At 36.1% G+C, this 10,787-nt stretch overlaps 1 protein-coding gene across 1 annotated transcript; it reads right to left on the bottom strand.

Moving 5' to 3' along the window:
- Window positions 1–5,293: 5,293 nt before the first annotated feature.
- LOC123837110 (large ribosomal subunit protein eL38-like) lies at window positions 5,294–5,622 on the bottom strand. Its single transcript, XM_045866065.3, has one exon. The coding sequence runs from the start codon at window positions 5,565–5,567 to the stop codon at window positions 5,355–5,357; it is 213 nt and encodes a 70-aa protein (XP_045722021.1). The 5' UTR covers window positions 5,568–5,622; the 3' UTR covers window positions 5,294–5,354.
- Window positions 5,623–10,787: the final 5,165 nt, after the last annotated feature.

Raw genomic sequence — 10,787 nt, 5'->3', positions numbered from 1 at the left:
AATATTCATAGAACCTCATTTACAAAACTGATACTAGAAATACACCAGTAAATTGTTTTCCTTCCTAATAATTTTGAGCATTTTCTCAGTGTCAGGTACTATTGCTTTGTGTATACTACCTAATGTAATTTCAAAATGACCTTATTGAGTCATTGTTATATTGTTATTTTCATTTGTCAGTGAGGCACACCGAGGCACAGATAGATTAACTAACTTTTCTGATAGAAAGAACTCTCCAAGTAGAAATTAGAGGCAATCTTTTACACATGGATTATATGTCTTTTGTGTGTGTAATTTAAATGGGTAAGTAGTATAGCTGCAGACCCAGGATCCTCATGACCATTTTATGCTTATTTCTTTTTTTTTAAATTTTATTTTATTATGTAGTGTTAATCACCGTACATTACATCATTAGTTTTTGATGTAGTGTTCCATGATTCATTGTTTGCGTATAACACCCAGTGCTCCATGCAGTGCGTGCCCTCCTTAATACCCATCATCGGGCTAACCCATCCTCCCACTCCCTCCCCTCTAGAACCCTCAGTTTGTTTCTCACAGTCCATAGTCTCTCATGGTTCATCTCCCCCTCCGATTCCCCTCCTTCATTTATGCTTATTTCTATTTGTCTCCAACAAACCCAGTGAATACTTTTCATGGATGCCCCACATAGGGAAGATATGATGGCCTTCTTTATACAGGAAAGAACATCTTCAAAAGTGAGTAAAAATTTGAAAAGGCAAATGAAATGAACTTACAAAAGCAGTATTTTGGGAAAACAAAATATAAATTATTTTAATAAGCATGAGGAAAATTAAGTTCAAGACAATTGCTAATTCTTGTATTGTGAGCTTTTTGGTGTGTATTAGTGTAGTAATTGAGGTGATGGGTTTTATGTGAGACACTCAAAGGTATTATACTGTTTCTCTTTTTATGTGTTTATTTCATGGGCTTTGTCATCTCACATTTTTTTATGCGAGTATATTTTATATTGATATTTTAAATATTACTGAAGTTTTTCTTTTTGAATTCTTATCATTTATTAGGTTCTAGATTTTTACACCTTTTCTTTATTGCTTCTATTGCAGAACTATTTAGAAAACTGGCTAAGTAAAAATAATGCCGTAATAAGGGTGGAGTGAATCTATCGTTTTTATAAAAATCTTTCCAAGTTGTTCTTTTCATTTTTGTTTTAATATTCAGCCACAGAAACTAAATAAACAAAACCCCTCTAGGGATGATAGGAATGTAAAACATGCTTATGCAAACACACACACACACACACACACAGTTCATCTCCTTATGAGACACGTTTAGAATATTAGGCAGGTGAAGAAAGGTCTTAAAGACAACTACATATTTTCTCACACCTGTCTTAGAGAGTCAGACAAAGATATCTTTTAGGTTGTTTTTAGGATGCTCAAGTGTTCCATCAGGTTAGTCACAGATGTTTTCAATCATCCAGATATTTGATCAATTGTCCAGACGTTTGTCAATTTTATGTGACATAACTGAATGGCCCAAACTGACTTGAGTTGTTATTTTAATGCATCGCAGGGTTGGACTGAGGGAAGTATTCAATGGAGCCCATCCACATGGCCTTAATGGAGAAATAAAAACCGATACTTCTGTGTTCCCATTAAATCCTGTGGTCATGCTTATTCACTTTGGTAAATTGAACTCAGTAAAATTTGTAGAGAGTTTCTGCCCCAAGAATCTAAAGACTTAGTTTGAAGGGATATCTTTGAGTGTTTATTTAGCTGTTTAAAATTTGAAAAGAAAATCTAAACTGATAATTACATTTTATATTTGCCTTACTGCGGATTGAGTTCAAACCTGAAAATATCACTTGAGTTTCCTTAAAATAAATTGCTTTCAAAACAAAACTAATAGCATTTCTTAGACTACCAAATGTTACCTAATGGTGCATAGAAATTGTAGTGGAGAGAAAGGACAAGTTTTAGAAACAAACACATCGGGTTTTGAATTCCAGCTCTGCTATTATAGATAACTCGATCGTGAGTAAGTTACTTAATTTCCCTAATCTTCAATTTACTCCTCTGTAAATGTCAGTGGTATTATAAAGATGAACTATAATGAATATAAAATGCCTGGCACTATTACTTGTAGCTATTATGATTCTCTTAATTTCTCAGAATAGGTACATCTCTTCAAGATGGAATGTGTCATGTCTATGTGGAATTTTAACCTTATACAGTGCTTGTGATCCTTCCTCAACCTTAAATGTGCAACTATTTGAGGCTAATATGCACTCATTCATTCAACAAATGTTCTTCTGGTACCGACCGTGTTGCAGGTCCTATCTTGGCATGGCAATATATTGAGGAACAAATAGATATAGCCCCTGTACAATTAGGGTTTGAAACTAATTGGGAAGAAGGAATAAACAAGTAAATAATCAGATTTTTAAAAATACATGGTTTTAAAGGGTGCTACCCAAAAAGTATGGGTACTGCAAGGAAGTAGAACTGATTTATATTAGATTATCCAACAAGTGTCTGAGTAAGTGCCATTTAGCCTGATTCCTGAAGAGTAAGTATGGTTAATAGGTAAGTTATAGAGAAAATGGCAATTCCAGGCAGAGAACACTGATGTGTAAAAGTTATGTGTCAGGAAAGAACTTTCTGCATTGAGAAACTAAAACAAGATTGGTGGGGTTAGAAAGTTGAGACAAGGAGCAGCATCAGAGGGGACACTGGGGTAATGGAAGAGAGGCCATCAGAGGCGTTTTAGAGTAACTCTTAAACTCAATCTCAAAAGGACTGAAATGAGCAAATGCTTTATTTAGCCTCTTCTCTCACCTCTTTCACTTTTTACATGCTTAATGCTGAAAAGCAAGAGAGAACTCTCAGAGGACCGGAACATGTAAAGAAATCCTGAAAACAGAAGAATGCAAAATGTGCAAGAGAAATTGTGTCACTGGATGTGAGAAATAGCAAACCTGCTTCATCATCTCAGTAATAGACACTGGGAGCCACAGAGCCATGGACAACCAACAAGCTGGTTGGCTGGAGTGCGACAGAGGGGAATATGTAAAGCAAACACTATAGCCCTACAGAGTAAAATGGGCAAATTCATAATCACAGTGAGAGGCTACACATCCCTCTCTCAGAAACCAACCAAGAAACCACCCACTAATAAGGAGGGATATGGAGGGGTTGTGTAAGGCACTTAACCAGCCTGACTGAATAGCTGTACAAAGAAGACTGTACCACGCATATGAAACTACAGATCATTTTCAAGCACACAGACTACAGCCACAAAAATTTATCATGCGCTAGACCACAATGAAAATGTCAGCAAATTCCATAAAGGTGATATTATACAGGCTACATTTACTTATTCATCAACAATTACAAGAAATTGCACTACTCAAAAAATCTCCATATAGAAGGAAATTAAACACATACATGTGTGCAAACACACACACAGAACCAAATAATTATTAGGTTAAAGTGAAAATCAATATGGAACTTGTAAACTATTCAGAGCTAAATAAACAAATGAAAAGCGTTATATAACAAAACTAAGGGAATATAAAGCAAAACTGAGAAGAAACTCTATGAACTTAAGTTTAATTCTCTTAAAAAGAGAATTAAAGGGGCGCCTGGGTGGCTCAGTCGGTTAAGCTTCTGCCTTCCACTCAGGTCATGATCCCAGGGTCCTGGGATAGGCTCCCTGCTCAGTGGGGAGTCTGCTTCCCCCTCTCCCTTTGTCCCTCTCCCTCTGGCCCTCTCCCTCACTCCTGTTTGCTCTCTCTCTCTCAAATAAATAAATAAAATATTTTAAAAAGAGAGAATTGAAAATAAATGATCTATGCTTTTAAGACAAGAATCTAGGGAAACAAAACAAAATGAACATAAAATAGAAAAAAAAAGGTTAATGTAAATGAAGGCATAAACCAACTAACTAGAAAACAGAAAATGAAAAATTGATGAATAAAAACCAAAAAAAGCCAGTATTTTGAAAAGATTAATACGATACTTTAGTAAATATGACCAAGATAAAAAGGTACACAAATAATTGTCAGACATGAAAAGAGAAACAAGGACAATACAAAGGAGCTTGAAAAATTATAAGAAAAATATTTAACCTCAGAGCAGTAAATTTGTAAATCTAGATTAAATAGATTATTAATTTTAAAAAATAAATTTTGAATTTATGTACTTTTGTGGCCTATTATAGTTCAAAAAAAGGTTTATAATTAATAATAATTAAAAATATATTCTCTGGAGAATAAAGAAAAGAGAAAAAAGGAGCTGAAATGTTTCAGGTGAGTAGAATCATTGGCATGCACACACAAGCAAAGCATTTCCTTTAGGACAAGTTTAGGAGCTGTAGTATTCTGTGCCATGCCAGTTTTCAGGGAGAGATGGTAGGAATTGGAACCCCTGCCAAGAAAGAGGCAAACAAAGCACTAATTGTTTATGGAAGGGGTGCTTGAAACAGAAAAAATAAATAATTTAATATTATTTATTAATAATATTTGTCATCACTGAAACCTCTGAATGCTAAGCAGACATATTTTGTATTTTCTGTTCAGGCCCAAGTCTCAGAATATAGGCTATGAGAGTATTTAATTTGAAGACCTCTGAGAGTCCAAAGCAAACAAGAGTGACTTTTAATCACTCCCTCCTACCTCAGTAAGTGCTCCGAATTAAAAGAAAAATAATTCTAATAATAATTTATATAATTTTTGATTCTATACACCCTTTCTTAAAATATTTATTTTCCTGGCCCAGGCCACTCTCACAACTAATATCAATGCCTTAGAAAAATGCGTAGTCTCAAAAATCATATGAACTATATCACTTAGAAGTAAGAGTTGGAAAAGGACAAGAGACCATGTGATTTCTTTTTCCAACTCTTAAATAAATGCTTTCTTATGATATGTAAATTTTATCTATTTGTTATTTAAACTTTTTAAAGGTCAAATAAGCTTTTGTTTCTACCATCAGGGCTGGGAATGTACAACAGCCCTTTCCATGTGAGTGGTTTAAGGTCACTCAATGTGTTGGTGGCCTGGTAATGCCATTATGGGGTCTGAGTTTCCCCTTTAAATTTTTGTTTTTAAATATTGTGTCCTTTTGGGGGCTGCTGGGTGGCTCAGCTGGTTAAGCATCCGCCTTCAGCTCTGGTCATGATCCCAGGATCCCGGGATCGAGCCCCGCATTGGGCTCCCTGCTCAGTGGGGAGCCTGCTTCTCCCTCTGCCCCTCCCCCCTCTTGTGCTCTCTCGTTCTCCCTCACTCTCTCTCAAACAAATAGATAAAATCTTTTTTTTTTTTTTTTTAGAATTTTTAAAACTTTAATACAGTTCAAATCAGTGGGCCAGGTTCACTTCAGCTCCTTCACTGCCAAACCTGGGGGCAGGGACTGCTTCAGTTTCTCTGCCTTCTCCTTGTCCGTGACGACCAAGGTGTAAAGGTATCTGCTGCACCGCACTTTAAACTTCATATTATCCTTATTTTTCTTGATCTTGACGGATTTGGCGTCCTTCCGCCTGGCCGTAAGCAGAAAGTCCTTGATTTCCTCGATTTTGCGAGGCATGGCTACAGGAGGCGCAGGGGAGCGCGCGGCCGGCACAGCAAGCGCCAAGAAAGGAGGACGGAAAAGCGATAAAATCTTAAAAAAAAAAAAAGAAAGAAAGAAATATTGTGTCCTTTTTACAAAGGATTATTTTAAAAATACGAGATGTAAATAAAATAGAAGTAAGTATGGTGGAAAGTCTTACAGGAAACATATACAATGTAGAGTGACTTAATCTGCTCAGGTTGCCATAACAAAGAACCACAGACTGGGTGGCTTAAACAATAGGATTTATTTTCTCATGGTTCTGGAGGCTACAAGGCCTAGATCAAGGTGTCAGCAGCGCTGGTTCCAACTGAAATCTCTCTCCTTGGCTTGTAGGTAGCAATCTTCTCCTGTGTCTCCCATGGTCTTTCCCATTTATTTATTTATTTATTTATTTATTTAGATGGGTATTTGTGTCTAAATATTCTCTTCTTACAAGGACACCTGTCATGTTGGATTAGGGCCCACTCTAATGAACTCAGATTAAGTTAATTACTTCTTTAAAGACTCTATCTCTAAATAGAATTACATTCTCAGGCACTGGGGGTTAGGATTTCCATATGAATATTTGGTGGGCGGGGGCACTATTCAGCCCATAGCAGAGGTTTTATGAACTATAAATTTAAATGGGGGGAAAAATATGGCATAAAACTAGCTGATAAGACCATTGTATGAGGCAATGAAAGAAAAAATTATTTGAGAAGCATTTGAAATGCTCACAAATTTGGCCAAATATTAGACAAGCAGTTGAAATTAATTTCTATCTCCCCCACCATAAATCCATAGTACTTTGTTGTTTCCTGTAGTTTGTTTGTATTAACTGAGTTAATTGTGTTGAAGAGCTTTTAGAAAAGGCCTTGCACACAATAAGGATTTAGGAAGTATTAGTCTTCCATGCCGTCATTGTTAGCTAGAACTCATCTGTCTGCCTTTAGTGAAATGAGGTACTCATGTACCTGTCTCGCCAACAATCATGAGTTCCTAAAAGGTAGAGACTCGCTGCCTTTTCTTTGTTAAAATACACTGCAGCCACACAGTGCTTGACACATAGAATGTGGTAAACCAATGTTAAACTTCACAGGCAGAATAAAAGCAAGAATTCGCCATTTCTTAATTTTTTTCCTTAAAAGCCTGGACTACATAAATGCTCTAATACATGCTGGATGACATACAAATAATATTTACTTAAATATGGAAACAAATTTTTTTGAAACAACAGAAGAAAAATCATTTACTGAGGCATGTTAGAGGCTCATGAGAAAAATAAGAAGGAGCTAATTTTAAACCACTAAAGAATTCCAATTTGGTAGTGTTTGTAAAATGCTTTGAAGATGCAGAGTGGTGCATGTGCATTTTTTTTGAACTTGGCAAAAAGGAAAAGGACATTGAATGCATTAAACCAGATGGAGTGTGAGAAACATGAAGAAAAAAGTGAAAACTAAATCATTAAAAATACAGTTTTTTGGAAATAATTAATATTTTTGTTGTCATCTGGAATATCCAAAGCTTCAAGTATAATAAGAAAAAAGTATAACTTTTAAAATGTACAATTTGTAAATGTATTTTTATTTTGAAGATGTTTAATTAGAAAGATATTAATAGTTTTATCATTATACTTTCTCCTAGAAAAGAAAAATGCGGTGTCTCTAATCAGGAGCTAAACAGAAAACTCAACGTGCACTGCATGCCTCATACTTGCATGTGAGACTGGTGTTTTGGTGTGGACTACAGCAGTGTAGGTGGCTTCTTCATCATATATTGTTTCTATGGGGTGTGTTTTGTTTTCCTACTTCATAGAACTCTACTACAAAACACCTACCTTTATTGGTATGATTCAATAGTCATTTTTGTACTGCCATCCATCACTTTACATTCCTATTGCAGTTTTTTTTTTTTTTTTTTTTTTTTTAAGTAATTCAAAGTGTATGTTTTGGAAGAAGACTGGCATGGTTTGAAGAGCTCTGAATTAGAACATGGCTGGCAAATTTTGCTCATCTAGGCATTAGATGGGGGACAATGAGCAAGTCATTTAAATTCTCCAATCCTCTCTTTTCTTATTTGAAAGATAAAGGAAATACCTATTCTTGTTATCCAATGTAGTTGTATTGAGGATTGTTTGTGAAAATGTATATAAAAATGCTTCTTAAATGAAATGTGACTTATTTCTATTTGTTTAGCAGGACTTATAATTGACTTTCCTCAGATCACCAGCTCCAACACTTTAGATGATATCAATTGCAAGAGATACCCGTCCTCTACATATATTGCTCAGAGAAATTTTAGCAAGCAACTTCTATTCTTCATAAGTTCGGTTGCATGATAGAAGGGTATATGATGAGATATAAGCAAAATTCAGAGTTGGAAAAGCAGTAAAGAATATCTAATTAGGTTTCATAAGAATTTGTCAATAAGGGGACTGAAGCCCAGAGATGGTTAATAATTTCCCTAAGATCAGTGTGTTCTGATATTTAATTTAGCGCTTACTATATCTCATGCATGATGCTATTGGAAAAAATCTCTGGGTTATGTTTCCCTGGAATACAGGGCCTTGTCTCAATCTTTCAGATCAGGGGTCAGCAAACTACAGCATGAGCCAAATCTGAGCTATCACCTGTTTTTGTAAATAAAGTTTTATTGGAACATAGCCACACCTATTTATTTAGGTATTGTCTATGGCTGCTTTCACACTGTGGGGGCAGAGTTGAGTACTCCATCAGAGACCATATGGCCCACAAAGCCTAAAATATCTACTATGTGGCCCTTTACAGAAAAAAAAAATTGTCAAGTTCTGTTTTAGGATAACATGATTACTTTTTATAAAAGTTCTTTTAGAATATCTTAAAGAAAGTGATACATACTTGTTGGGAAAAACATCAAATATTTTAGAAGCGTATAAAGTGAAATGTCAAAGAGAAAAGTTTTCCTTCATTTCGGATTCTTTTTCTCTCACCTTTAGAGCCTAGCACAACTGCCTGGCACAGAATAAGTGGTCATCAATAAATGTTTGTCAAGGGAAGGAAGGAAGGAGGGAGATTAGAAGGGAGAGGCAGGAACAGGAAGGCTAGGTGACAGGCAGAAGGTCAAATTGGTTGAATTCAAGGTCAATTCAGTCATGATGATGAGAGAAAAAAACAGTGATTTTTTTTCAGACATTCACCTTGTTCTAAAACTTGATAATCCATTTCTGCCACAGTGTGAGTATTCTGTACAAGAGATTTTTATCTTCAAACATTACTTTTTCTTTCATTCTAATTATGGAGACATGTTACAGAAGAAGCGAATTTGGTGAGGTGTGTGGTTCTGGGCTACTACCTATACTTAAGAAAATAAGTTTCATAAATTCTAATTTGCTTTGGCAAAAGGAAAAGATTTTATTTCCCTTTTTGTACAGCAAGAAGATATGAACCTCATGATTTGCACGTACAGTGGGGCTTCTGAGACAAAGAACAAAAATTCACATTAAGTAATAGATTCCCCATAATAAACAAGAGAAAGCAATGGGCACTTCTGGAATACTCTCCACCCTTATTTCCTAGAGGATAACAGACCGGGGATTGCCTTGGCAGGTACTTAACCACACTGTTTTACTCAAAGATTGCTCTCAGGTTGCTAAACATGAATTACACATGCTTCTGTCATGCTATTTTAAAAGCAGGTTATTATAAAACAGTGCTGACCTATGAATTCTCAAGTGAAATGTGTCATAAGAAAGTAACCCTAGAAGTTTACCTGTTTCCATCTTATATTTCCACTTCTTCTCACTTTTGCCTGGTGAGGTAATATAATACAGAACCTTCAGCTTATTGTTTTAAGCAAAGTTCATCTAGTTCACTTCGGGTTCCTGGGTGGTGAATTGCTCAAAGACCTCCCATGGGTAGCAAACCCTTGCATTGTAATCTCATTACACAACAGTGAACGTCTGTGGAATGAGGTTGTTTTTGTTTTTGTTTTTTCTCCTCAGGGCAGTTTGTTTCTGCCGCATAACAATGTGATACAGAAGGAAGCTGGTGCAAGTCTTTGGATGTGATATTAACTTGGAACTCCTTTTTGGCTGTCATCATTGACCATGTCACCACTTTGTCACCTGCCTCCTAGATTTTGTCAATTATAGCTGGGTGTCTCAGATCACTTTCTTCCCTGTGGAATGTGCCTGCAGTGTTTGCATGAGGGCGAGTCCACTCAGACCCCCACACAAGGCTATCACAGTTGATGGGGTTGTTTTACTTGCATTCTCTGGATTTGTGAGTTTAATATAAAGCCTTCCAATAGGGTGGGGGGATGAGAAGGACTCCAAGAACGTCAGAGGAGGAAGCACTCCCCCTAGCTATTTGATTGTGAGACTGATTTTATGAAATAAAATGTCGAGTGACCCTTTTACCCACAGCCTTGGGAGACTGAGCTTTCCTCATCTTGTTTGTTTTCTTTCATTCAAAAAAGAAAAAAAACCCATTTATTGAACCCCAGAACTCCAGTTACCAGCATCTGTTTACACTTCATAGAATGACTGAGTATGTGTGAAAAGAAAATGGCAGAAACCAGGAGGATAAGTAAGGAATGGTCCCATTCCTAACCTCTTTTGAGGATATTTGATTTCTTCTCTCCTTCATTCCCCTCTTCCCCAGTTTCCCCAAAAAACTTTACTCTTTGTGCACAAAAGGTTGCCCTTTGGTGCTTAAGTATTAACTTTAATACTTAAATGTTTCAGCTGTTAGTTCTTCAACAGCCTGGTATTCTCTCTGCACTTTTAATGTATAATAGGCATAGTGTAAACAATAAGATTTGTTTTCATTTACATTCATAATCACAGATTTGTATTTGCTTTAGAGTAAAGCACTCAAAAATGGAAACTTTTAAAATGTTTTATTCATTTAGTTAAAACCATTGGGTCATATCACAAAATGTGGCTGAATAAAGAAATATGGAAAGGTCATATGGGGAAGAAAGGACTCAGAGTTCTGATGGAGGACTGATAAAGAGAATAAAAATGATCATTTTAATATCTTATACATTGCCCTTCACTATTTGAAAGAAAATCTCAATAAGCAAGCCAGCCTGTAAGATCATCCCTGCAGGGTTCTTGCTCTGTTCCTGTTTAACTACATTAAAACCTGTCGTAAGACCCCCACTGGGAGAGGGAAAACATTCCCTTTGCTGGGAGGTGGTCTTCTTGCAAGCACTTTCCAATTGAAAACATAT

Source organism: Mirounga angustirostris, unplaced genomic scaffold (genome assembly GCF_029215605.1).
Source record: "Mirounga angustirostris isolate CCGP_5_RB_7025 unplaced genomic scaffold, mMirAng1.0.hap1 SCAF_8, whole genome shotgun sequence".
Classification (NCBI taxonomy): domain Eukaryota; kingdom Metazoa; phylum Chordata; class Mammalia; order Carnivora; family Phocidae; genus Mirounga; species Mirounga angustirostris.
This window is presented reverse-complemented; position numbering and strand designations above follow the sequence as displayed.